Source organism: Antrostomus carolinensis, unplaced genomic scaffold, assembly GCF_000700745.2.
Source record: "Antrostomus carolinensis isolate BGI_N321 unplaced genomic scaffold, ASM70074v2 scaffold41734, whole genome shotgun sequence".
Taxonomy (NCBI): Eukaryota; Metazoa; Chordata; class Aves; order Caprimulgiformes; family Caprimulgidae; genus Antrostomus; species Antrostomus carolinensis.
Genome location: NW_010310846.1, coordinates 3,293 through 30,964, shown reverse-complemented (window position 1 = coordinate 30,964; position 27,672 = coordinate 3,293). Strand labels below are relative to the sequence as shown.

The following is a 27,672-nucleotide window of genomic DNA, read 5'->3' as shown; positions in this document are numbered from 1 at the left end:
CCAAGTGGTCCATCCATCAAACCCACTTGTTAAATAAATGTGGACTGTTGAGTTAGGAAAATTATATATGCACACTGTAGTTGAGAGTCATAGTGTAAAGTTATATATGCTGATATTTCCTGTCATCTCTACCAACAGCATGGGAAAAGACAGGATAGGCACTAGACTGAGACACTAAGAGAGTGATATTTATTATTTTATTCTGTTGAGAAAGGGATTTCCATGACAGTAAAAGGTGGTTTCTGTTCATCTGAAAGAGGTTTACCATTCCAGCACATTCCCCTCCCTTTTAAGCTCAGAAAGAGGGATTAATGAATGTTTGGCTTCAGTAGGTCCTCAGTCCTGTTAATAGTCCAACATGCTCAGCAGCTGGTTGTTCCAAGAGTCAGAGTTTGGGGACAATCTAGTGACTGAATCTGATGAAGTTACTCATGTTGCTTAGCTGGGATCTAGCTCCTGGCTGATGGGAGAAATGCCAACACTTTATACAAGTAAGATGACATAACTCGAAATGCAAGAAAATGTGCCATCTTTTACAGTCCAAATTATAGGAGTGGAAAATGATCGTGATGATGATAGCGAGGTAGCTTCAGCTGATGTTTATCTCCTAGCATTTGCTGAACATTGACAACTAACAGATTACTAGCTGTCCTTGGTACTGGACACTACTGTTACCTGGAGATTCACACACCTCTTTGTAAAGAAAAAGCATTGGTTTTTTTTTCACTGAATTAATCTGTCATTTTTAAGGGTTTTTCTTTCTTTTATATGTTCTTTTTTTCGACCGAGTTGGCTTTGGGATTCCTTAATGTTGCCCATTTCTATGTTTTATCCAAGAATTAGGTGCAGATCCAGAAGCTGTCAATATGTTTTCATGCCAAACCAGAGTAGGATTGCTAAGAGATGAGCAACGGGCTTAATAACCTCTTCAAAAAGAGAGTGTGTTAAATGTTGGCTCTATTTCTTCCTCTCTAGACATGCTGGGTGCCCGCCTGGAGTTGGAGGGAGATGCAGCCCTGTCCAATGATGCCTGCCTCTGCTATATCTCATCAGGCAATGTGGAGAGGTTGGTGGAATGCTGGGTAAAAAACCATGAGACCTCATCACCCCTTGCCCTGCAGGTACAAGTGCTATAATGTTAGTTTGACTCCTCTTTAGGCTGGTCTGGTAGCCCTGATCTGTTTGCATTATCCCATCAAACACTATCTGCTTCCAGCCTGTTTCCAGTGGAGGCCTGTTTGTAGTCACCAAGGTACCTCCTTCTACCCTGGATTATGGGCATTTTGGGCTTACATCTAAGGGAGACTTGCACTCAAATGTTAAGTGTTTGTGGGTTTACTAACTACTGATTAGATTGCATATAAATCCACCATGGACAGGAGTTACGACCTACCTGCCTGTCTTTGTATGCTGATGTCATCTCTGAGCTTCCTTTTAGTCAGAGAAGTTTAGAGTGTACCTGTTGTCTTACTGGTAGTTGCCTGGAAGTACCTTTGCTGCTGTACTTAATGTCTAACCGTAATGCTCCAGTTATCTGGCTGCACCTTCAGAACAGCCTCTGGCAAAATGAAATAAAGCCTGAACTGTGTTATTCCCACTGCAAGTAGAATGATCATATATGGGAAGTCACAGTTTACAGATTAATTGGGGCTTCTAAGTCGGTGTTGTTACTTACCTGTTTAAATGTGACAGCTAAGTCACTAACCCCTGTTGTGTCCACCAGTGGCTAGAATGAGCTAGACAAATCTTCCACTCATATCTCTGCAGATAATGCCCTCTGCTACAGAGTTCCCTGGTTTGGCAACCCCACTAGTGAATAACAGCAACAAAAATCATTCCTGATTATGTTTGAAACTGACCTCCTCCTATTTGATGTCAGTTATCAGCCAATGATGCATTTATCATTCTACAGATATAAACATTACTTTGATTTCTAGAAGTTGAAGGAGCTTTGAATAACTGAAAAGCTTCTGGTCTATTTGTCAGCACTAGCAGTTTTTCCTAGTGAATTTCTCCTGGTATGTTTTTAATCCTTCCTCTTCCAAGCTGATAGCTTGTAACTCCTACAGTTACAGTAGTAACTTCCTAGTAAAAAGATCACAGTTGATTGGAATGTCCTTGTGGCTTCTGGTTTTCTTTTTGTCTTTACCATAAAAGTAGCAGTGTCATGTTTTGCTTCCCGGTTCCTGTTTTTCTCCGTGAAGTGCACCTGAGGAAATCAGTGGTAGTATCTGGTGCAGACTAGCATAACTGGTGTTCACATTGGACCCCATGTCAGTTGAAAATAGGGAAAGCCATCTGGTATTGCCTCAGCATGAGATGGAACAGTAAAGCAAGTCAGATTCTGAGTGGTCTGGTTTTTCCCTCCCCCTGGCTTATTCAGGATCTCATAGAGAAGGTGATGGTGCTGAGCAGGTCCATTGAGATGCTCCGAGGCACAGCAGGACCAGCGCCAGGCCCTGTCTTGGCAGAACGAATCACCCAATATGCCAATCTCCTGGCATCACAAGGTTGCTTGGCAGCAGCAATGAATTACCTACCCAGCAGCTCTAAAGAGGTGAGTAAGAAACAGGTTGTTGTGGGAAGGAGTAGTATATTGGGAAAAATGATGCTTTGTACAAGAGAGAGCTTTGATTTTGACATGCATCAGGACTTAAGGTTTCACTTTAATTATGGTAGCTTGAGAGTAGAGGTATGGTGTGTTTTGTTTGGTGGTGGTGGTGGGTTTTTTTCCCCCTACGACACAGCGTTTGTCTTTGTTTGCTTTTTCTTTGTAGTGCCTTTGATTCAGGGAAAAGGAAGGGAGCTGTAGAACTGTAAAATAGTTCCTGGAGAACAACACTGGGAAGCAGCTTTCCAGGGAACCTGCATCTATTCCTGAAACTAGCTGATAGAAGGGAATGGGGAGGGCACCCTGTTGTTTGAAACAGATCTGTCTAGTGCCCAAATGTGGGTAGGAGTTGGAGAGAAAAAAGTCTAAAGATTAGGGGAAGGATTGGTGAGACTTCACCTGCCTGGGAATATGGCAGGTGATGTCCCAGGTTCTCTTACATACAGTTTTGTGAGTTGTTGGTTTGTTTATTTTTTTGTTTGTTTGGTTTGGTTTTCATGGTGTTTTTTTTTCATTTCTGGTGGCTATTGGGGAAATGGTTAGTTTTGCAAGTTGATGCTCAGTGATTTGGGTCAGGTTCTGCTTTGAATGCCTCTCCAGCACCTTCCATCTGAGACTCTTAAGGCACTTCTCCTAAAGCATAGTTTGTTTCAGCTCCTGATCGAACAGCTCCGGGACCGGCTTTTCCATGCTCAAGGAGAGAATGTGGGTGATCAGCAGCCACCCCCTTTTCCCTACGCTCGTGTCAATGTAGGTGTCATTAAACACACATCTCCAGCAGCCAAGGGTGGTCCCACCCCTGAAGGAGCAACCCACAAAATAGGTCCCAGACATCCAGAGAAGGTAGGCCTTAAACTCAGGTGTTGATGGCTTGGGGAGGGGGAGGAAGGCTTTACTAGGATGTGGAAGGCATATAAAGTGATATAAGATGACACAGATTGCAGGCATTGAGGAACTTACCAATTGGGTTTCTTCACTGGAGCAAACACAAGTTCTGTGATAATCCAAAAGCAGACTGTCTGGCATCTTTTCACAAAGCCCTGTCCCATGTGTGACCACTGGAGGAGACTGTTACAAGTGCAGTGATCCACTGAGATCTCACATACTGAGGGAAAAGGGGGCAGTCGTTCACCCTCCTATGCCCATCTCACTCTCATATCTCAGTAAAATCAGTGTAGTATGGCTTGATCTCAGTTCTTGCATGAGAAAACGGTTCAGGAAGTTTTCCTTCCAGCCTCTATTATTTCATTATTCCTTTGTTATTTCCTCTGGTTGTACTTCCAGGAAATCACTGTCTGGGAACTGTCTCCTGAGGGCTAATCCCTGTGAAAGCTGGGGAATACTCTGAAGAGTATGGTGCCCAGCTTGTTGAGCAAGTTATGTGGTGGGAAAGGCCTTTGGTCTAATCCATCCAGGGCACTGAGAGCAGCAGCATCTTCTCTTGCCTGAGAAGTGACAGGGTAGAAAGTGCCTGTGTGTGTATGCACATGACTGCCAGCCATTTGCAAATTCTTTGTTTTTTAATTGCAGCCCAACTATCAGTCATCATTTGCCCCTTCAGCACCTTCTCAGCCTTCAGTGCCTTCCCTCTTCACACCTCAGCCAGTGCCAGCAATGTCTGTGACACCTCACCACGTTGCCCCTCCCCAGGCCAGCACGGGTCCACAAACAAGTGTCTATTCCAGAGGGCCCCCATACCCACAGTACAACTTGGGCTTGGTTCCAACAAGTGTTTCAGGGCCAGGTAAGCATTGTCTGGTAGTCATGTCTGTTGTTTAGGTTTTCTTAGACTAAAGCTTTCAACGTGGGTGGCTGCTCTGCTTTCTTCCTCGCAGGCCTATTGTACTCGCAAAGAACAAGTCAGCTGTCTGAGAAGCCTCTCGGTGCTTCTGACACATGTAGTTCTAGCAACTGTTGCTGCATGTCCACTGATATTGAGCATATGTAGGAGTGAAGAAGCCACAGCTAACTCTGTGACAGTGTTTGAGTGATGTAGCCTGGGTTATGGGTGACATGCCTCGCATGGATGTTCTAGGATATGGCTTGGAGAAGGGCAGCCTTACTACCATGAAAGAAAGCATCAGGAGTAGTTTGCCCATGAAACAAGTGATGCTGATACACTCCCTTTCTCATTTGTAGCTGTCTCACATTCTCAGCCATTTGGACCAGCGGGAGTCAGACCTGTTGGTCCTGCTCCATTCCCCAACCAGCCTTCTCTGCCAGGACAGCCCATGCCCATGCCCATGACAACTACTGGTGTTCCGCCACCTGGACCTGCCCTCTTCACTCCAGCCTCAGTCCCATCATCTCAGCTTCCTGCAGCTTGTCCTCTCCCTGTGGCAAGCCAATCTCCTCTAGGCTTCTCTTCAGCACCTTTCAACTGCCCTATGAACATGGGTTACCCTCAGGGAGGTCCTGGAGCTCCATCTACAAAGCCCCTGCCAGCAGCCAGCATTCCTCCTCCTCCCACAGGTAGGTACTGCTTGTGTGAGTTGTGTGTCCAGCACACTCCTGGATGGGGTTTGCAGTACATAATGGACATGGACCTTCTGAGGTCTGGTCTGTCACCGTAAAGGCTGGATGTGGTGCTGAGGCTAAGCTTACAGGTGCATTGTGCTGAGTCTTGCTGTGGTGATGAAACACAGTGATGGTGGCTGTTTGATTCAGCCTGTTCAGCTGCTCTACCCCTCAGGTTGTGGTTACAAGATGCTGTCTCTTCAGGTCCCCAGTGAACCCTGAGTATTCATCCACTTGAGAGACATCTGCTCTGACTGAAAGGGTGGCGGTTCCCAGGGAATGCCTGGTGGAAGGATTGCTATCTCGTCCCTGCCCATGTAACTTACACAAGAAGTGCATTTGAAATGCTAGGAGAGCAGGATGCTGCTTCTCTGCTAATGGAATACCCCTTGCTTAGCTCACGATGAAATTCCTCTGTCTGCTATGCTCTAGTTGTCTCCATTTTTTCCTGCTACCATAAAGTGCTTGCCTGGGAATCACTTCTGGATTCCTCTGTGTGGTGCTCTAGATCTGGAGTCTCTCCTCTCTGGGTCTATAGTTTGAATCCAGCCCAGCCTGCAACTGCTGTGAAGTCCTTGCTAGCATGATGAAGGAAAAGAGAGTGTTGTTGGACCTAGTTCCCAGTGGACAGACATTCCCTCTTTCTATTTCTCACATCACCACATCTGGTGCTTGTTAATTCTCTGCTGTCTCAGGGACCAGATTTAGCCAGGTCATGGAGATCCCTAACAACAAGGCTGACAATCCTTACGTTTTTTGAGCAGATGCTTCTCCAAGCCATGCATATTCTGAGAGTGAAGAAACTGAGGCTTTGAGGTTCACCTCCACCTGGAATCCTTTGCTGAGCTGTGTTTAACCAAGGATAGCAAACCCCACTGTGTGAAGCCTGTGGGGACTTTACACAAAGGCTCTGAGCTAAGGCTGGACAAATTCCTTCTGAAAATCTATCAGGGACGGTAGTCCAGGGACATTATTTGCTGAGTAAAAGCTGTTGGTGATGATGACTCTCCCACCCTGCCTTGATTTTCAGGTTTCTTCCCTTGGCTAGGTCCCCACGTGGATCATGCAGGTAGTACCCAGAGAAGCCTCCAGACCTGCAGGGGAGGCAATGTTGCTGCTTCCAGTGAAATGTGGGGTGTGTGCGCACGTTTTACTGTGTGTGCATGCGTGCATGCTCGTTGCTATTTGTTGTTTCCTTGCATGCCTGGGGACTCATAGAGCTGGGTGAGCGGACATACTTGTCCTGAGGACTAGTAAGTGACAGCTGGGGATGTTGGAAGTGAAGTGAAATCACTGTGCTCTTACTGATGAGTTTGGGTGCAGAAAGGGGCTCTAGCATCTTCCTTCTCTACTTTCCTCCAGTCCTGAAGGAATTAGAGCATTCTCATTCTCTGTGTCCCTTCAGGCAGTTGCTGGGCCAGCAGGACAGGGAAGCAGCCCCTTTGCCTTTCTTTGTTCTCTAGGCAAGGAACAGGCCAGTGGTTGTAACTCACCTCTTGTTTACCTTCTGTTACTCTCCCAGCCTTATGCATGGCTTTACTTGTGCTTGTGCTTTCCCTAGGTGGTTTGGAAGAGGTGGATCCCAGCATGAGCAGAGGTGGAGTACAGCTTCCCAAGCAGAATTGGGGACTCTTTCCAAGGGGAACTGGAAAGCCCTTTTGGCTTTAGTTACAGGGCAAGATTTGGCTTTGAATCTCAGTCCGTCTGCTGGGGAGCGTGGACTGTAGAGGTTTTCTGACTGATGCTTTGTACTGATTTCTCTCCTTGGGATTTATTGATGATGGAGAGTAGGTATCTCCCAGTCTACATTGTCAGTGGGATAAGGCTCAATATCTTAGTGGGCTTTCTTTGCACAGTGACTGCTGGTTGTGCCAAAGACCGTCTGCCAGGTACAAAAGATTATCTGGGGGGGTGTCAGCTTTATTTAGGAAATCTGAGTACTCAGTAGCCACTTACACCACCAAACAGTCTTGCTGTGTGGAATGGGACTCTAGAAAGGCAATTGTCCCTTCATCAGAGAAACAAGAGACCCCAGTGTTTCCCTGTTAAAGGAAATATGGTTCCATAGCAGGATTTCAGGCACTTCCTCAGGCTGAAGATGCCCTGTGGGAATTATTGCTGGGAAGTTCCCTTCTAGCAGCATTTACCCCCAGTTTTAATGGCAGCATATGGCATGCCCAGATCAGGAGTGCAGACTGGTTTTCCTGAGAGTGCTTTCTTGCCTGCTATTATTGTTCTGGTTTTGATGGGTACTTTTCTTTAGCCTGAAAAGTGACTGTAAGATCACTCAATTTGACTGGCCAAACTTGCTTGCTTTGGAAATTCCTGAACATGATCTGAACAGCTCATGAACACATTCTCACTAGTGCAATGAAGAGAGATCTCCACTTCCCACGCTCCTGGGGAGTGTCAGGGACAGGGTGAAGGACAGCAACATGTTGGCTGATCTCGTTTCTGGCTCAGATAATCCCTGTCTCCAGCCTTTCATGGTCTTGTTTTTTCTAGGACAGGCATTGCTGGAGACTGCTGCCATGGGGTACTCCTTTCAGGGTTGGTGAAAATCCTTCTTTCACAGTAGTATAGGGAAGAAACTCAGAGTTTCATCCCAGCAAAATGCAGCATGGTCCTGTTGTCTCACATTTGATGATGAAGTGTGTGGCTTGAAAACTATAATTTAAATAGCTGTTTCCTGTGAGGATTCAAAGTGCCACTGGGTTGGAATAGTGCCAGGGACTGCTAGGCCACAGGCTCGGTGGGGGCCAGCAGAGTTCTAGGGCACAGAATCCCCAAACTAGAAATAAGTGCCAACTTAATTAAACTATTGATCCAAACTCATCAGAGAGTGAGTCTTGAAATCATGGGAAAAGGGAGGGCAAAAAGAGGCTGCCAGAGTTTTAATAATAAAGGTAATTAAAGTAATGAAGCACCTTTTGCATCTTTCCCCTGTGATTTTTAAAGCTCAGTTCAGGATCAGTGGCTCATTAAGTGTGGCACTGAGCTCCAGCAATTCTAATATTGCCCTTTAGAATTATGTCACTTTCTCAAAGATTATTCCTGTCTCATGGGCTTGAGTTTATTAATACTGAGGTGACAAAAGAAGCACTGGGGTTTTGTCTAGAGATGCAGGTACCCTTACAGGATAGCCGCAGGCAGGGTAGTTGGAATTTGACCTTCACAGAATGAAGTGTGGTTGCAAGTCTTTTGATGTCATATTGTCTGATAGATTTTTAATTACCTGAAGTGAGGTTAGAGGCTAGGTACCACAGAAGTGTCTACCAAGACATTCCTCTGTTCCTAAGGCATTTACTGGTTAAGTCTATTCTCTTCTAGTTGGGAAGTTAGCAAATTTTGCTAAGCTTTGGTTCTAAACATGATTTTGGAAGGGGAAAATTTCAACCCACCCCTAACTTTTCACCCCTTTAACACAGCAACCTGCATTGCTGTGGAATGCCACTGTGAGTTGCTCCTGCGAGTGTTGGTGAGAAGCCCTCTCCACCCATAACATAGCCCTTGCTGCTAGTTTCTCTGTTTGGGGTACCCCAGGAATTCCCTGAACCCTGATGTACACACACATGCAGGTCCTGATCCAGGTTCAGGCCTGACTCTGAGGCTGACTTCTGCAGCCTGTGCAGAATGTGAAAAGCTTCAGGTAGTGGGGAAAAAGCTTTCTGAGTGAGAGTGGATGTGTGCCAGTTCAGTCTGATTAGACATCACCTCATGAGGCCTGTGCACATACTCAGATGCTAAGAATGTAATCAAGAAAGAGAAAGGGAAGCAAGAGTAGTTCTTGAGCCCATGAGATGGGTCTGAAATTCATCAGTTGAAATGGTCTGAAGATGCAGTGATGAGGGGGAATTGGAGCCATGTGCCCTTTTGCCGAGGGAAGTTCAAAGCCATGCAAGCAACTGTGAATTGTTGCTGTGACCACCTTCTCAAAGTCTGACATTTGTGTCTTGTTCTCTCCTGGCAGCTCAGGAGTCTTGGACTGATCCCTCTGCTGTGAGGGGAGGCCTTCAAAAGAAAAAGGTAAGTGAAAGCTGAAAGGCTGCAAGTCTTTTAGCCAGGGAGCTCCATGCAAGAGATACTTTCCTATGAATGCTCCCTGTCACACTCAGCAGGTCTTATTCCATGTTGCTCTGTCTACTTCTGCATCATGTGGATAGGTCTGAAGTCTAAGTCGTCTTGCCCCTTTGCCATTCAAACTTGCATGCTGTTCTCCAGGGTGGCTGCTTTGTACCAGGGTTATCATCTGTGATGCCGCATCCTCAGTCAGTACTTCCCAGGCTGACTACAGTCACTTGTTGCTAGAAATAGGGATTTAATCTTACCCCCTTGCCCACACACCTTTTTGGATAGTGACTGCGGGGATCATGCTCGCTTCACACCTGACAGCTGGGGGCAGCATTTCCCCTCAGCACAGCGAGACCCGCGGTGATTTTCCTCAGATGCTGATATCAACTGATAAGGCACTTCTGCTGAAAGAAGCTGGGACAGGTGTAACTGTGAGCTGCCTGCCCTGTTGGCCCTGGTGCTCTCTGCTCTGTAGCGAATGCACTGGAGGACCTGTGGGCTGAGCTTTTTTGCAACAAATGCTCTCAGTACCCCATTTCTGTCACTGCTGCCTGTTTGCAGGTGTGATGAGAAGCTTCTTTGGCACCATTCCCACCCCCTACTCCTCTTCTTTAGCTTGGAACAGACTTCTCGCCCTTTTTCTGGCAGCATAGCTGGGAACCTGCTTCAGGCTGTGCTCACTACAACAGGATTAGCCTCTTGTTAAAGCCATCTCCTTTTGATCTAGCCCTGTTGGAGCGAATCTACCCTGACTCTCTGGCTTAGCAGGGGCACGATGAAGTGTTTGCAAGAGGATTCTCCCCCCATGTCGTGGGATTTTCCTCAACACTTGCTCTGTTGGACACTTTACTGCTGCTAATCTCTACATTCAGGACTCGTGCCGTCGCAGAGCCAAGGCGGCTTTCTGAGGACCAGTGCTTTGAGGAGCAACGGATCTGTTTGATTGAACAATTCCAGAGGAGTTTTCTTGCAGTTGCTTTGATTGTTCATCTGGGATGCAAGAGGAAGGGCCCCGCGCTCTGAGTCAGGGGGCTGAAAGCACAGGGATGTGTTACACATCATCTTGAGAACTGGGCACTTTGCAAGTTAAAAAGGAAGTTGAATTTGACTGTGGAGAGTGTAACCAACCCTCCTTCCTTGGGCTTGGTTTTCTGATTTTTTTTTCCCTTTTCTTTCTTTTTGCTGGCAGTTACCTGAGAAATTTACTCCTCCAGCCCCCATCACAGCTCCAGTAATGAGCCTGCGGGCTGAGCCCCAAGGGATCCATCCACAGCTGTCCAGGTTGCACGAATCTGGCCAGTCACCCCCAGGAGCACCCAAGGAAGGCAGCCTGCAGGTACCCAGGGAAAGTGGGGTGTTCCCCAGCCACCACCTCCTTGCCAAGTAGAAAAACAACTCAGCTTTTGAGATTCTTGTTACTTGGCAGCTGCAGGGTTTATGTTGCTCCCTAGCCCTTATAAGACATCTCTGCCTGACTGTTAGAGGAATTCCCAGGGTGGAAAATGACACCTGGGTACAGCTAGGAGAGAGGGAAGGAGGCCAGGCAGGCTGTTAGCCTGCTGGAAGTTGGTAACCCACAAAGGCCTGAAGCTATACCACAGTCTGAAGATGATAATTTAACTCTTCCTGGTATTCTCTGGGTTTGAGAAGGGGTGAAATTCTCTGTTCATAATTGCAGGAGGGGAATCCACATTCATTCAGCTTCTTCTCTCTCTGTCAGTATCACCAGCTACCTGTGGAGAGAGTTGAGAGGAAGGAGGTGCCCCCTGAGCACCAGGCTCTGAAGACCACATTTGAAGGGTTGGTGCAACGCTGCTCTGCTGTCACCACTGATCCAGTAAGTCCTCCCTTTTCTGATCTTTATCTTTTTTGCCCTTGTAGATGTTTGACTGGTGCTTCCTTCGTTTTGGTTGGGAAAAGAGAGAAAGAGTCTTGTCCCTATAACCAAGTTAATCTCCATCTGCCTCCTTCCTTTAGGCCATAGACTTGTCCATCTCTTGGGACCTGAGATGTATTATCTAGCGTTTATCCACTATTCACTATCTCTAGCTGCTTATCCAGAAAGCCAGACAATCTTTGTGTCTGAGTCACTCTAATTTCTGCACCCTGGTTCCTGCAAGGCTGTTGGCATACATGTTACCTTGCGTGAATGTATCAGGCCAGACTGCCTGGAAGCAGGAAAGCCATGTTTGCAGCATCATGTTAGGTTGCTAAGTCTTCCCAGAGCTTGGGGGCACCGTGAAGCCTTCCAGAATACCTCTGCTTAGTTGGGATGAGCACTGAGCCCAAACTGCTATCCCAGCATCAGACAATTTGTGTGTAGCAGTAGCTCCAGTATGTTTGCTTTGTGCTTTCTGAGAGCGCAGTGTAACAATTTCTGGGAAATAACCTAAAGGTTCCCTCTATGGACAGAAAGGTCTGTTGGTTTGGGCTTAAGCCCTTGGCTTACACGGAGGTTGAACAACTGGGTTGGTACAGCAATGCAAGACACCTGAGCTCCTCAGGCTGCCAGGCATTTCTGTCCATGGTATAATTTACCTGTGAGTGGGTTATCCAAGGTGGGGTTAAAGGGGTCAGTCCCACCAGAGCTTCAGTAGTCAGACCCTTTCCTTGGTGGTTACCTAGAGCAGGAAGGATAGTCCCTCTTTTCCTAAAGCAGACCAGGAAGAAGCCGTTGCTTAGGTCAGCCAGGGTGAAGCTGTCTGAATGCCCCGTGGGTCAGCTAGTGGATGTTTCTCACGCTCTGGAAGTAGTCACTCTGGCCTGTGGCCTGCAAGCACTGGCAGAAGGGAGGAATGCCTAGGGTAGGAGATGGGAAAAGGGACAAGTCCAGCTTCCTCTTGTGGAGAGAACATGTGCATGTGTATGTGCGCAGTGTGGGCATGGCTGGCTTGTATCACAGTCCCTGGCTGGCAGAGGCTGAGATGCAGTTAAAGTGTAAGGTGCTGTGGGAAGAACAGAGGAGGGGAGGGACTGAGTGAGAACAACTTGTTTCTGAGAGAGATGGTTTTGAAGCTCTAGCAGAGCTAGTTGTGCTTGTTTGACTTCAGAAAACTCGAAGGAAGCTGGAGGACACATTACAGCGGCTGGAGTGTTTGTATGAGAAGCTCCGTGAGCAGGCGGTAAGTAGATGCCACCATTCCCTGTGGTCCAGCCAGGTTCCTGATCTCGCCTTTTCACTGAGTTCTGGGCCTTGGTGTCTGTCCCAGTGTTACCAGCACATATCCTCTTGAGAAACCTAGAGAGTGCCAAACCTTATCATGCACCTTGAATCCAACCAGCATCATCTCGTCCTTCTTAACCTTGGCCCAGACATAGCGTAAGGAAAAGCTGGGGAGGTATTTGCAGGGTCCTTTTGCCCCCAGGAAGTATACTGGCATATGGACAGGTTCCAGATGGGCAATTGGGGGTAGCTGTAAAGTGTGGACCTAGTGTAACCTCTGGCTTAGAAAACACTGATATTGCTGATGCCAATTGCTGGAGGGATAGCTATCAAGGGAAGAGTCCTTTTAACATACACCCTTGTCCTCAGTGTCCATATTAGGCCTGAACAGAGACAGGATTCCTTGCTAGATGGACCTTTGACCTCCTCACATACCTCAGATATTCAATTAAAGCTGAAATGTCATTACTTAGGACCTGCATTCACTGTAACCCAGCCTGGGTGTTATATAAATGTTTGTTGTGGGCTGGGAAACTAAGGGGAAGAGCAGGCTATCCCTCCTGCCAGTGCCTGACTGAGTAGTGGTGTTTGGTGAGGGTGAGGTGGAGAGCAGGAGGAAAGGGTGTGGAGGGAAGGGGGCCTGTGTTACAGTGCTGAGCATGCTGACTCATTTCTGCTCCCTCCCCACAGCTCTCTCCAACCATCCTCATGGGTCTCCATGAAATTGCCCGCTGCATTGAGGCTAGGAACTACCAACAGGGTCTCCTGGTTCACACCCAAGTGGTGAGCAGCAGCAGTTTCAGTGAGGTGTCTGGTTTCATGCCCATCCTGAAAGTCCTCATGACCATTGCTGGCAAGCTGAATGTGTGAAGCATGGAGCAGCTGGAACAGTGCAAGCTGAGAGCTGATGGACTCCCTCACCTGTTACTGTGCTGCAGGTTATGGACTCTCCTGCTGACTGTGGAGAAATAAGTCTGTGCCAGTGCCTGGACCTGTGCTGGGCCAGTGCGACTGGACCCGTCTGCTCTCCCAACAACCAGCTGGGGCTTGGGACTCCTGGAGACTGTTCTTTTCTCTCTTCTTTCTCAGTAGTCTGAGGCTGCTTCCCAGCCCAGGGATCTCAGTTTCAGGCTGTCCAGGTTGCACAGAGATCCTCCATCTTCCCTGTTTCCCTGGCACAAAGGGGAAACTCCTTCCCACCTAGGCTGATGTTACTTGCTTTTTTTTTTTTTTTTTTTTAGGGGACAAACAGACAAACTGGCACCTGCAGTGCCACCAGACAGAAGAGTCTCAGGCTCTATTCCCTGCTGCAGTGTAAACTGCCTGAGCGATAGCTGGGCTCCCCTGGGACCTAAGCTGGGGTGTCCCTGCTCTGATGGGCTGCAGTGAGGATCTCTCCTCTGGTTCCTCCTTTCTCTTCATTTTCATCCTTAACTTACCCTCTGTCTTCTTTTTTGGTTGTTTGTTTTGTTTTGTTTTGTTTTTTACCCTTCTACACCCATATCCTGCTACAACTAGGGCTAACTACCAGCCTGCTCTGGGCCAGCTTTGGTTCTCTCTCCCTTCTTCACTCATTTCTTTTCATTGTTGAGTCTCCTGTTCACCCTCTATCCCCACTCCTGTCTGTCTTTCCCTCCATAAGCTGCAGGCTTGAGCCCTTTATATTTCAGGCCCAGGGCTGATTCTCCCTTCCCACTCCTGAGACTCTCCCATTCAGAAATGCTAGCAGGTTGGACTGCTCTGTGCACTTCCCCAGAGCCAGTTGCATCCTGTGTTTGAGCTAATGGCCACACTCTCTGGTTTCTGGCCTTTTTCACTTCCTTCATATTAGCACAGTTGGCCTTTTGCCCACTGGTGTTATCTCAAGGCTTCCTACATAGGGCTTTTCAGGCAGTCTAGGGGCTTTAAGAGCAGCAGGGATTGTTCAGGTCCCATAAAAATCCCTTTAAACTACTCTGACCAGTCCAGACTTGAGCAGGGGGAGACAGCTCATTCCTCCAAGTGTGGTGCATTCATTCTGCCTACAGTTACAGATACATGCAAAGGTGGTTCTCAAAGGCCCCTTGGCCCTATGGTGGTAGGAATATGCTGCAGGAGGTGATGCTGTCAGGTCTCAAGGACATGGCTGTGCTGAGGCTTTTCATCCCTGTAGCATTTCCTCTGGGTTAAAATAGATGAATGAAACATATCTGTCCTGGGGAAAAAGTCTGGGAAGGCAGATGGGATTTTAGGGCACATCTCTGTGTGTGTGTCTTTCCCTCTCTTCCTCTCTTTCACCCTCTTGTGCTAACCAGGCAGCGTAATTCTTGGGCTCTAGCTGGGAGCAAGGCTTCTTCCCAATGTTTGGCTGCAGCCAGCTCCTGCTTCCTGTGCTTGCTGCTTGAGTGACAATGCCATCATGGGCCAGTGGTTCAGTGGCTGAGGTGAATCAGCCTGCTCTACCATGAGACTTAGGAGGGAGGGGAATAAGAGAAGGGAGGGAGAGGACACATCTCATTCTCTTCTTTCGTCAAAGTGCCTCCTTGTTGCTGCTGTATTGTTTCTATTGCTGCAGTTTGATGCACTGAGAGATTACAGAACAGTGAAATAAAAGCTGTGTTTTGTGACGCTGCTAGCTTTTTTTCATAGGTTTGTCACCTCTGGCTACAGGGGACTTCCCTCAGTTGCAGGGCCACCCACTGAAAACTGAGTTCTCGGCTTTGGTGAGAGGAGAAATTGAGAACAGTGTGAAGCAAATGAGATTCTGGGCTCTGCTGCTGTGGGCAGCAACTGTCCTGGTGTGGTGAGACCTCAGGTCTTACCCACTCCCTAGGGCTGCAGGGTCAGAGAACTGATCTTCTCCAGATCACGTGCCTCATTTGTGACTGTTCATCTGCATCAGACACAAACGGGTCCCTGGGATGGCTGAGGTTCTCTTGGTGAATCACAGCAGTGTTGGGGATTTTACACTTGACATCGGGCGTTGGAAGTATTGTCAGTAAGCAAACAGCGCCCTTGATGAGATCCTCTCCTGTTGGAAATCGATGTTACACCACTGAAGCCATGACACTTAAACTAGGATGAGGATCTGACCTGTGTGGAAAACAGATTTGTGCCATTGAAGTGTCAGTTTTTACCATTAGTTAATAACTTCTGAATCTGTTGGTGTATTTCATTTAAGCTTTTAAAGGAGGTAAGAAGGCTGAAGTGAAACATCAGTGCTGAGATATCAGGGAGGAATCAAACTAGCTTCTGCAAAAAGACTGATGTAATCTCAAAAAAATTTTGTTTTATTTTGCTGTCAGCTGGCTGGCTAATATATACGTACAGGTCAGCCAGTCAGCGCACACAAAACACTGGAATAGTGAAGGCTGCATAAACTGGCTTGTGGCTGGGGGACTTGGGAGGAAGTAAAGGTTGAGAAAGATGGTTTGGATGGGGAAGATTTGAAAGGCCATTGCTGGAAAGGGACCAGGGTTTATGAAGGTTCTGGGGTACTATGGACGCACACATTCAGGGAAAACCAGTGTTTGTTAGTTCTGCTGCTGGCAGAGGCAAATACCAAGTGTAAGCTGCTTTTGCAGCCCAGTCTGAGAGCAGTTAGCAACCAGTCTGGCCTCCCAGCTGTCCTCCATCAGGGAGATACAAGCTGATTTTCAAAGGCAGCACTTGTGTTAAGACTCCTGATGCTGAACAAGTGAGCAGGTAGCCCTGGAGGCATACTTTTGCTTAACCAGTATATAAGGAAAGTTCTAGCTTTGTGAGATCTTTTAACAAGCCTGGTATTTCTTAGGAAGGATCCAGTTGTAGTACCCTGTGCAGTTCAGCACCTCTCTTTCTTTGATTCATGCCACTTTTACTACTGAGAAATAAGCATGGATTTCCCATGTATTTCTCAGATGCATTTGACTCTAGTGTTCCCTCCAGCGTGCATTGCTTCCGCTGCCCATGGACTCATGCAGAGACTGGCTATTTATCCTGCCTTTGCTGCGAGTCCTTCCTGCTTGCCCCTTTGTCCCACTGTTGCTCAGTTCTGCTTCAGGTTCACCTGAGCAAGCACCACCCCTAAAACTCTTGGTAGGGAAGCCGGGCAGGGGAAACTGAGGTGACCCACTCGAGGGTCTTTGGGAGGTTCATGGCAGAAGCCCTGTCTCTGTGGCTGTGATGCAACATGTCCTTGCAAGCCCCGCTGGAAAGCGCTCCTCTCTTTACAGCACTGTCTCTGCTCACTGGTACAGCTTCTGGTCTACAGACAGCGGCTGCTTGGTGTGTCCTCCTCCCATGTGGGCACATGCTCCTGCAGCATCCCTGTGCTGCTCCTCAGAGAGAGCATGTTCTGTTGGGTGAGAAGGCCTTTGGGCTGACAAAGAATTGGGAAGGGTGGTAGGAAAGGATCCCTGGGCACAGAGAACAGAGCTCTAATCCTGTTGTGGATAACATCATGTCTGCAGGCTAGGCTTGTGTGTGTTTGGGGGAGCTGGAGGGGCAGAGATTGTTAGGCAGTATTTGTTTGTAAAGCCACTTGCTCTGAAGATAATGCTTGCACTAACTTCTATTGAGGGAGCAGTGTGAGTCCCCACAAAGTCCTTTCCCAAAGTGTCTTTGAAGCCAAGAACCCATTGAAAGGAAGAAAGGCCAAGAGAGGGGATTAGTTTGTTCAGCAGCTGTGAATTTCAGTGGGAGGCTGATGAACTCCAAAGTCTTTGTTGAGATGTTTTTTGTAAGGAGCCCTGCTGGAGGGAGAGACCCACACGGGGGCCAAGGCCTTAGACAAGAAGGAATCCGAAGCGGCAGGGAGCTGTAAGCGGGCCACAAGGACTTTTCCCAAACACTTTTCGGAAAAGGTGTTGTGAAGAGAGCGGAGGGGGATTAGCATGTGAAATGACACTTTCCATTGACTCCACAGAGGGGAGGGGAAAAGGGCTGGCTGGCTGATTTATTAGCATTTTGTTCCTTTCTCTATTCTGCTCCCCCTGTAGCCCCCCTCCCTCTGCTCCCCTCCTCCCTGAGCCCTCTAAAGAGGTTTGGATTGGAAAAGGGAGCAGGGGGCTGCCTGTTTGTGTGTCATCTGGGCGAAGGTGACCACCTGGGAAGCTGAATGTAAATATTTCTCCTCTGAGGAATGCGCCTTCATTAAACCGAAATGAATACATGGAAGCATCCAATCCCGCCGCACAATGGCAGCAGTGCCTTTACCGCTGAGGGCTCCCTGTGCCAGGGAGGGGGGACCCCTCCGGGCCCTGACCCGCTGCTGAGGTCAGCACATTTTGCAGCTGTGGTGTCGCCGTTTTCTCCCAGAGAAAGAGGCATGTGGTGGTGGGGCCCCCACTTGTAATGCTCCCCACGTGTCCCCTTCACCAGCCGGCGTCACTGTGCCTGGCGGGCACATCCTGGGCTGTGCCACCACCCGTGTGGGGCAATAGTGTCAGCAGGGGAGAGACAGGGTAGCACAGCCTGCCATGTGCTGGGGAGGAAATGGGAAACAGCTTCCACACCTTCTCCTTTTCTCACATTTCCTGTGGAAATGTCTGTGGAATGGGGGGAACAGAGCAACAAGGAGAGGGTAGAAGCTGTCTTCTTTGCCTTGCGGTTGCCTTCAAAACAGCTCACGCTGGAGCTTTCACTGCTGCGTGAGAGCCTCTCATCACCTCTTTGCTTTCCTGCCCGAGGATGCATCCCCACTGCAGGGAGATGGAGGAACTGCTGGTGGAGATGCAAGGGAGACTGAGGGCAGGGTCACTGTGTTAATAAGAACCTTTGCACAAACAGCTGGTGGTTTCTGTGTGAAGTGGAAGTGTTTCAGCTTTCCCTGAGAATGGGCCAAGGTTGTTTCTTGCAATTTTTTGAAGGGACAGATTGTTGCTTGATGGGAATGCTTTTGCTCTGGTGAGACCCCAGTTTGCCGTAGGTCCAAATTCCCACCCCCAGTGAAGTAGTCCTGGGATCGAGGGGGTATTTGATAACTAAGAGAGACACACAGACTGCTGAGTCTATATTAATATATTGTCTCTGAAATGGGCAACTGGGACCCTGTTTGCTCTCCTCCCACCCCCTTCCCCCTGGCAGCAGCATTGTAGTTGGATGCAACCTCAGACAAGCTCAAGGAGAGGGCAGGTTCTTTCCCTGCCTGGCCCAGACCATGGTGGCGCTGCATGGAGGGAACTGGTCAACCCTTCTTATGCTCAACAGATGGGTAAGTGGCTGGATTTTGGTCTCCAGAACTGTAACTACATACATCCACACATGCAATTTGATGAAAAAAACCCCACCCAGCTACTGAGACACAACAGCATTTTGCAAGCACTTGGCTACTGATTTATTGTATTGGCTATTGGTTTACAAATATTGGCTACAACGCAGGTCTAATGGCCAGTAACTTGGCTCTGCTGGCTTTTCCTCTGGCTAAAGGACACTTCAAACAGCAGACGATAACCTCACAGCCCAGGGCAGATCACTGTGATGGTGCAGTGAGCTTCCCCAGTCCTGCAGCTGACAGCTTCTTCCCTCCCTACCCCAGCCATGCTAAGGGAACAGAGATGTGTCAACCAGATCTTCCTGCTGTTTGCTTCGCTTATAGAATATATACAATAAGCAGTAGAGGAAAAACTGTTACGTATACATCACAGTAACTGTGCAATAAATTAAACTTCAAAGTGCTTCACTTCCCTATTTACAACACCATTAAATAGTAACTGACATTATTTTCTCAGACTAGGAGGAAGTATTTAGTTAGCTGACAGGGTAAGAGTGCTCAGCAAGTACACCAGGAGGTTGGGAATGGGCTCAGCTGGCTCCTCTCTGGGAGAGATTTGGGAGGAAAGAGGGACTGGAGAAGTGTGAGGGCATCTTTGCGGCATCAATCAAGGGCTTTGGCAGGGATGCTGGGGTGAAAAGGGAGACTAAACCTGGAGGCTTAGAAGATACAGAGAAAGCATGTGAAAAGCAAGTGATGGGACTCCTCTTTTGGCCAGCTGTTTAATGGACAGCTCAAGCAGCAGCTTCAGTCTTGCTGCTGTCATCTCAAATGCCAAATAAAGCACTGGGGAGCTCAGCAAAGCTGTCAAAGGGTGAGAAGTGATGCTGTGGGCCTCCTGGAGGCTGGCTTACTGCAGGAATGAGTTGCACACCTTTCCTATTCCCTCATAGTGCAGCGCTTAATAAAAAATTTTATTTTAATGCCTCTATTTTTTTTAGGGTACTAGAAGCCTCTTCTGTTTTAGAGATTACCACTCTGAGTACCCCAACTCTGGTGGTGCCATCTCGGCTTCCTCGTGCTTTCCTGAGTGTTGATCTCACCTGCTCAAAAGCCCAGATCAGATGCTTTCTGGGGGAACAGACAAGCTCAAAAGAGCATGAGCCACTGAGACCACCTGTGATTTCAGCGATAAAACCATAGTGACCGGATAGAGTGAAGGGACCCAACCTCATCTTGTTTTGTCAACACTTGAAGGTCTTCCCAGAAGCCATCACCCACTGCACTGATGGGAAATGGCCTGGATGGCCAAGACCCAGGAGCTTATGAGTGTTCTTTTGCCCTGCCCAAGCCCCAGTGAGGTGGCACTGGAAATGAGACAAAACTAAGCCAAAGGGAAATGGTGCCAGGGGCTGCTGGGGAGATGGGGAGGGCAGGAGAGGACAGGGGCAGACAGGACTATGAAAGAGCAGAGGCAAGTTAGAGCTTTCTCTTGAGCTTGCGGCTGGCGCCACCACCCCCGCTCCGCTCCCGCTTCTCCTTGCGAACACAGAAGTATTTGGTGACCCGTTTGCGGCACTGCTCGCACCGCACGGCACAGCACCAGTGGAACTTGCAGTTGCAGCTGGACACCATCTCGGCTCGCCTCTCCTCCACGGCTAGCCCGCAGCCCCCGCACAGCCGCCGGCAGCTCCGCTTCTCCCACTTGCTGAGCGCCTTGCCCCTCTTCAGGCACTCCCTGCCCTCCGTGCCCAGCAGCCCCAGCGTCTTGTTCTCCAAGCAGTAGTCAGGAGAGTCTTCTAAATGGACCAGCTCCTTCTTGGAGATGGAGCTGAAGGTCTCAGCGATGGCACCCCGGCTGGCAGCACTGTTCCCTGCCCCCTGCAGCAAGTCCACCTTCAGGGCTTTGTGGTACCTCTCCTTGAGGTAAGTGCCCACCTCCCGAAACTCGGGCAGCTGCAGCCAGCAGGTCTGGGTGGTGCAGCTCCCTGACACACCATGGCATTTGCAAGTCCGCTTCATGGTCCCTTTCACGGCCTACGGGGAGGAGAGAGAAGGGATTCAGGAAAAAGCCCAGAGAGGTCATTTCTATGCTGCAGTGCATGGAGAAACATGCCTCCAGGCCTTGGGGGGGTTTGCCATCGACCTTCCCTGCGCAGTAGGGTGGTTGGTAGGGTGCACCCAGGGGTGGTTGACTTAAAGCTTGCCAATTTACTTCTCCAAGGTACTCCCCTACTTGAACTGGGAGAAAGAGGACAGCAGGAAGACGTTAACAGTGTAATCACAGAAGGTTTGCTACCTTAGAGCAAACATCACCCATCACATCAGTACCACTGCCATCCCCTTTTCCTTGGCAGGGTAATTGTTTCTTCTGAGTACGTGCTTTTAGCTGGAGCAAGTCACGACTCTCCACGGTGAAGAGCCAGAGCCAATCGGGTATGCGCTGTCAGATCTGCAGGGAGAGAGGGGCTTACCTTTCTACCCGCCTCGTTGTTATGCAGGTTCATAGCAGCTCTGGCATCTTGTCCAGTCTCCAGGGCATCCACAAACTGCTTGGAAATGGCTTCCCCAAAGCCCACATTATCGCTGCAGCCTCCCCACAGCCAGCCTTGTCCCCCTAGGAAAGGAGATAAGATATGCACTGCCAGGGAACCAGCCCCTCACCTGCCTGGCTTGTGGCTCTGGGGACAAGAAAGGGTTTCAGAAGTGATGGGAGGGAATGGAGTCTGTGGGGCAAATCCAGCCTTTTGCCTCATGATATTCCCGGATTCCCTCCCCTTGGGCTCATGCCTTTTGTACTGAGACCTGGGTAATAAGTGGCTCATGCAGGCAGTGAAGGAGTATGTCCCATGTGACAAACCCAGGGATTTCCAGGCTCTCTATAGAGCAGGATTCAGAAGCTGTTCATTCTCTTGCATTAGCAATCACAGAATCACAGAATGTTGGGGATTGGAAGGGACCTTGAAAGATCATCTAGTCCAATCCCCCTGCCGGAGCAGGAACCTAAATGAGATCACACAGGAAGGCGTCCAGGCAGGTCTTGAATGTCTCCAGAGAAGGAGACTCCACATATAGATGACGCTTTGGGTCTTAATCACCTTCCTTTAAACCCTGACTTGAACTGGTTTGGTCTGACTTGCAGGGACAACATCTTGCTGGCATGGATCAGCAAACTGGTGGAGGCACCCTGGTCAGAGGGAAGAGATTCCCCTCTGCTGGGAAACGACCCAAGCCTGGCCCACATGTATTGAGGAGGCCCTCTTTTTTGGTACGCCCAGAATCCCAGGCTGATGTTGAGCATCTCAGAAGGGTCTGATTTTCCAGTTATCGTAAAGAAACAAAGGAGTCAGGACAGAACTGGGAAACTGCACAGCAAGATGTGGAGGGTACTTTTTCTAACCACATGGGAGCTTGATAACTTAGCTCGACTGACTGGAAACGTGTCATGCAGTTTGCTTCTTTTCTTCCTAGAGAAAAATGCCAAATTTTTTATGAAGATTTGGAATCTGGAACATTTTGACTTTAGACTGCCTTAGTGATACATCTCGGGAGTTGTGGTTTAATGGTCTCATACCTCTTTTCTTCCTGAAAGACCTGGCCCTTGCCCAGAGTTCCCTAGAGCATTTTGGTCCCCTCTTCCAGGGAAAGGTGTGGGGTGTCTCATGGGAAGTGGGTACTTGCAGCAGATGATGAAGTCCAAAGCAAGAGCTGGGACCAAAGGGAGAATGGAAACCCCTCACCAACTTGGATTCAGTGCAATGGCATTTAGAATTGAATCACACTGTTTTAGACAACCCCACATATTTCCTTTGCCTTCCAAGGTTTTAAGTTCACAGTGGAAAATTTTCATGAAAACAGATATGTTTTGGGGAAAAGAAGTGTAGCATGACTAACTCAGTTTTCCAGAGAAGATAAAATTTGGTGTATCATTGCCCCAAAGCCTTGCTCTTCCAGACATGGCCTATGCCATGCCTCAGACACCTAAGAAGCAGTATCTGTTTTAAAAACCATTAGCCAATAAAGAAAATTACTAAATATTGAATAGTCCAGAGGAGTTTGTAATAAACTGATGCACACCAACTGCCCAGTGCGGCTGGGTGGGGAAAGGCTTTTAAAAGATTTTGGTAATTTGAAATGCAACTTCTTTCCATTCAAAACAAAAGACTGAAATGTCAATGTTTTCTGTGAGAGAAAACTTCTAGCTTCTGGAGAGCTAGAGCAGTGCAGCCTGAGGTTCCCCCCCAAGGGTGCCTAGCTGTGATGGGGATGGGGTGAAGTCTATGTACTGCCACAGTGGTTCTTCTGGTTGTGTTCTCATGTGCCCGCCATGGTGGTGGGATCTATAGGTGCCTCCCTGCTTTTCCTCCTGGTAACTCTGCTCTGGGGCCACCTGGGTCCTGCACACCCAGGGAGCCCCGAGGTCCCTGATCAGCGCTGCTCTAACCAGACCTGCCATTTAGAGACACTGCATCAGATCCTCTCCTCTGCCCATACAATAAAGTCATTCCCTCCCGCAGCTTACACTGAGTTGTTCTTCATTTGAACCAGGGAAACTGCAGCCCTTTCCTAATTTCCTGCTCATTTAGAAAGTAATGGAAAACATAAAGGGCTTGGCCTCAGCTGGTGTAAATTGGAGGTGGCCTCATGAGCTTCCACAGAGCTACTTTGGTTTGAGACAGGCAAAGCTTTGCTCTGGGTATTATTTCCAGGTGCTGGGACCAGGAGGAGGAATTGTTTCTGTAGGCTTCAGTGGAGGAGAGGAGAAGAGCTTTCTCCTGCCACCTGGAACATGAGAGGGACAGCAGCTCATCTCTGCTTACCCAGCTGTCCGTTGCGGGAGTCGTCACAGCCACAGTTGTCAAAATCCCCCAGGCTGCAGTTCCGGGTCAGCGTGTACATGACCCCCGCAGAGCTGATGGCATGGACAAAAGCGGTTTCTCTGTTTGCTGTCAAGTGGGAATACAAGAAGAGCAGATGGGCTAAAGATTTCACAGAGACACCAGTGTCAGAAATTACTCCTGCAATGCAGGAGACTGGGTAGGAGGAGATCTGCAATGGGCAGGGCTTTGTGGGGTGGAGAGGATGCCCTACATGTTGGATTAGCTTAGTCTTGGCTTGAACTGCATGAAGACAGAAGCTCCCAAATTCAATCCAGACTGGCTCGTGCCATTCCCAAGGGTGTGGTTGAGTTTAGCACTTGGATATCCTTGTGGGAGCTCACCAGCGGGGATACAGTGCAGACAGCCAAACGTCCCCCATGTCTAACACCCTGGAGGGGAGGGGCCTTCCCCAAGGATCAAAGAGCTCATTCCCCACAGCACCCTCAAGCCTTCCATTCTGTTGGACACTGTCTAGGGCTCAGGGTAGTGTCCATACCTCCCCACCAGGATGAGCATGGTGATCATCAACTGACTTCACTGAGCCTTTGGCTTTCATTTAATACCAGCAAGGTCTGGATCTGAGCAGATGAACTTGATGGAAACCACTCAGGGACTGGCTCCCAGTCCTAGTGTTACTTTGTGCTGCAGCTGCCTCCTCAAGGCTCCACTTTGCAACCTCTGTCCACCCCTGCCTGGGGCCCTGGTCCCTCATCTGCTGCCAGACCCACCAGAGGCCTGAGGGTCTCCCCCATACACAATTCCTGCCTGTACAGGGCAGGTGTAGGCTCAGCCCAGCAATGTACATGGGTCTAGAGGACCAGATATGCACTGAAACATTTCCTGGCACCTGCAAACAGGTGAGGAATGGGACACAGTGACAATGACCACAACTCCACACCCTGCAGTGGCACAGCTCATGGGTGCTGGATTTCTGCCCAAGGTGACTCTGACATCTGGAAGCTGTGGAAAGACTTTTCTCCTGCTTCTTGGCCAGAGCACAGACACTGATGAACTCTTTCCTGCTCTGTTTAGCCATATCCCCCTGCTTGCCATCCCGGTGAGGAATGGGACACAGTGACAATGACCACAACTCCACACCCTGCAGTGGCACAGCTCATGGGTGCTGGATTTCTGCCCAAGGTGACTCTGACATCTGGAAGCTGTGGAAAGACTTTTCTCCTGCTTCTTGGCCAGAGCACAGACACTGATGAACTCTTTCCTGCTCTGTTTAGCCACATCCCCCTGCTTGCCATCCCACCAACCCATGTTGGTTCTCAGCCCCTCTGGGACATGACATGTCCAGCAGCCTGTGCCATGGGTTGTGGTGATGTATCCTTGTGGGGAGCCAGTTGTGTGGGGGTTGGTGGGGCACTCCTGTCCTGTGCCAGCTAGGGCTTGGCAAGTCTGGGGGTGATGTTGGTGTTTGCAAGGCTGCCTTATCTTGAAGCTGGATCCCAGCATGTGTCTGAGAGCTGATGGGTGAAGGGACCTGGTGGAAAGATCCCTCTGTTTGAGAGAGACTTCCCAGGTGGGGATAGAGAAGAAAAGGAGTCACTTGGGAAGAGAGGGGGGTCCCACGGGCTCTAACCTGTAGTGAGGGGGTGCCAGTAGTGGTATCCAATGCTTTCCTTACCGCTGCGCAGCCCGCTGTGGCTGGAGAGCTGCAGTGCCCTCTCGGGGCAGTTCCAGCGGTCCCAGGCGAACTGGAACTTGCACTCCTCGATGCCACTCTGTGCCCCGGCCGCCACGCTGCTAGAGTAGATGAGGTAGGCCTAGGATCAGAGCAGCAGGTCAGGAGGGGGCACGGTGTGTTCCCTGCTTCAGCCCCCCAGCACTAGGCATTAGTTTGCAGAACTGAATCAGGAGGAGTTGGCCAGCGAGCAGGGTAAGCTTCGTGGGCAATGGGCTGGGAACGTCCCCAGGCTGCTCCCAGGGCCCAGAAGAGCCACTCAGCAGCCTTCATTCCCATTGCAGGAAGTGCAAAGCTGGTGTAGCCCCAGCTGCTTCCCACACAGCCATGGGGCTGATGCAGGTGTAGCTTTCCTGCCCTGCACTGCACATCGTGGGTCCTGCTGCTCCCAGGCTCTAGATGGAGAAGCGCGGTGCAAAACACCAGGGAGAACATGGCCCCAGGCTCCCCAAGAGTCTGGCATTCAACTGAAAAGAATTTGCATGCCATCTTACAGAGACAAGATGTACAGAGCTGAGGAAGTCCCTCCGGCTTGGCTCCCCTGGGGAGCGGCGCTTGCCAGCAGCAGAAGAGAATGTATTTTCTGCGGTGCTGGTTCAGAGCCTGAGCCTCCAAGGGGGAGGCAGCCAAGGAGAGCTTTTGGCTGTTAGCCACATTAGGAGATGTGCCAGCCAGTCCTTGTGATGGGGAACCCTTTATCTCTCCAGTGTGAGAGGAGCAGTGCCGTCTCCTCAGAGACCAGGGAGGTCCAGGCCAGCAGGTGCCCCAGCCTGCCTCCTCCTTTACCACAGCCCCAGGGGACAGCCAGTGCTTTGGGGCAAGGTAGCTCCACCACAACATTAAGAACTGTAGCAAGAGCTTGAAGAGCTTGGGGTGTTCCTAGGGAATAGCCAGGAACAAAATTGGGTGAATTTTACAGCTGGTCCTGGCTAAGGGAAAAAAAAGGGGGTCAAAAACACTGAACAAGGTCCTGGCAATTCCAGCTGTGCTCCTTGGGGAAGGATATTTTGCAGGGCCTATAGAAAGTGCCCTTGGATGAATGCAGGTCCTGGTGCTAACCTGATCATCAGGAAGCAACAGATGATGGGTGAGATGCCCGGCAGCCCATGCCACTGGTGCCTATAGACACATCTCCAGAATCTGGCCCCAAGCAGCTTAAAAGGACCCCAGGACAGCTTTGCTTAGGGCTGATGCAGCCCAAGGAGCTGCAGATCATCGCAGGCCGTTCCTGGTCCTCCTTTCTTTATTGTATGAAACCTGGGGGTGAGGGGAGCTGTGGCCAAGGCAAGGCTGGATGGAGAGGAATGGGCAGGGGGAGCCCCTCCCTCCCTTCCTGGGTTTAGTGGAATCAGGGACAGAGATCAAAGGGATTTCTCTTACCTTGGGGCCCGTCATCAGGAAATTATTCACTGACCTGGAAGACAGAGACAGTGTCAGCAGGGAGGGGGTGATGGTGGTGGGGTCTGGGGAATGCCAGGCATCCCAGGCCTCTCCTCTCGCCCACTGCAGCCTGCCTGTCTCCTGGCTGCAGGCACCTTTGGTCTCTCCCTCTGTCTCCACTCACTGCTCCCTGCAAGCCAGGATGGTGCCTTCTCCATCTCCCTCACCCCACTCCCTCAACCAGGCTGCACCAAGCCTCACTACTCCCTCCTTTTGCTTTCTTCCACAGAGCTGCCCTTCATACCAATCCCCTATTTTTGTGGGGCTTTCCTGTGCTCTCAGCCTTGCTTTTTGCCTTACCAAGCTGCTGCTCAGCTTAACTCAGGCTAGTGTTGCTCCCGGCCCCAGAGCACCCCAGTTTGTCCCGCAGCCCCAGGGGACGAGCTGTGTGCCAGCACTGCTCTCCCCACAGGACCATACCAGGGAAGGAGGAGGTCACACCACTCCTCCTTCACAGTGTGTGTCCTGGCAGCATCCCCTCAGATCATGGTCCCTTCTTTCCCTGCTGTCCCAGCTCTGGCTGTCCACGCTCTCCTTTTGGTCATGTTAGGGTGATGGCTGAGCACAAACACACTTGTTCTTCCCATCCTGCTGGGCACTGTATGGGGAAGAGGGGGGTGTGAGTGAGGTGGTCCTAGCCAAAATTAAACTTTCTGGTGTTTTCCAACTGAAAAATGAAAAATTGAGATGAACAGTTTCCAAAGGTGCCTATTTGCAAGTATTTCTGTGAAACATTTAATTCTGGCACCATTCATGGTATAATGTTCTACTGAAAATGCCAGAGTCTGTTTTAGTAATCTTAAATTGCAGGCTTCTGCTCTGGGAGTCTCATGATCTCCCTCTTTGTTCTTCAGATCAGTAACTCCTACCTCTTGTATGGAAGAGGACACTGAGGCCAGAAAGGTGGCATGAGTGGATTGAGACCTTGCAATGAGTGAGTGATAGGGCAAAAGCTAGAGCATGCACTGGGAGACACTAGGCTCTTCAGCTTCCTCTTGAGATGATGTTCCTACTTCAAATGCTGGTCATCTCCCAGTGGAGGACACCTCTCCTTTTCAGCTAGTCTTAACCCACACTGTCCCATCAGCAGAGCTGCATGCTCTACTCTGCAGCTGGGCTATCAGGCGT

At 49.5% G+C, this 27,672-nt stretch overlaps 2 protein-coding genes across 2 annotated transcripts; one reads left to right on the top strand and one right to left on the bottom strand.

The window, feature by feature from the left end:
* Window positions 1-975: 975 nt before the first annotated feature.
* Window positions 976-13,614, top strand: LOC104523846 (protein transport protein Sec31B; the record flags this gene model as incomplete). Its single annotated transcript, XM_029084644.1, has 11 exons — window positions 976-1,121; window positions 2,384-2,557; window positions 3,266-3,454; window positions 4,142-4,355; window positions 4,751-5,083; window positions 6,159-6,197; window positions 9,099-9,154; window positions 10,389-10,535; window positions 10,920-11,036; window positions 12,250-12,321; window positions 13,053-13,614. Coding segments are annotated over 11 exons (1,667 nt in total), but the record flags the coding sequence as incomplete, so codon positions are not given.
* Window positions 13,615-20,013: 6,399 nt separating this feature from the next.
* Window positions 20,014-26,535, bottom strand: WNT8B (Wnt family member 8B). Its single transcript, XM_010166546.1, has 5 exons — window positions 26,485-26,535; window positions 25,048-25,186; window positions 23,355-23,480; window positions 21,009-21,151; window positions 20,014-20,571 (listed from the first exon to the last, which is right to left on the bottom strand). Exons 1-5 carry the CDS (start codon window positions 26,497-26,499, stop codon window positions 20,014-20,016), a joined length of 981 nt encoding a protein of 326 aa, XP_010164848.1. The 5' UTR covers window positions 26,500-26,535.
* Between the last annotated feature and the right edge of the window lie 1,137 nt (window positions 26,536-27,672).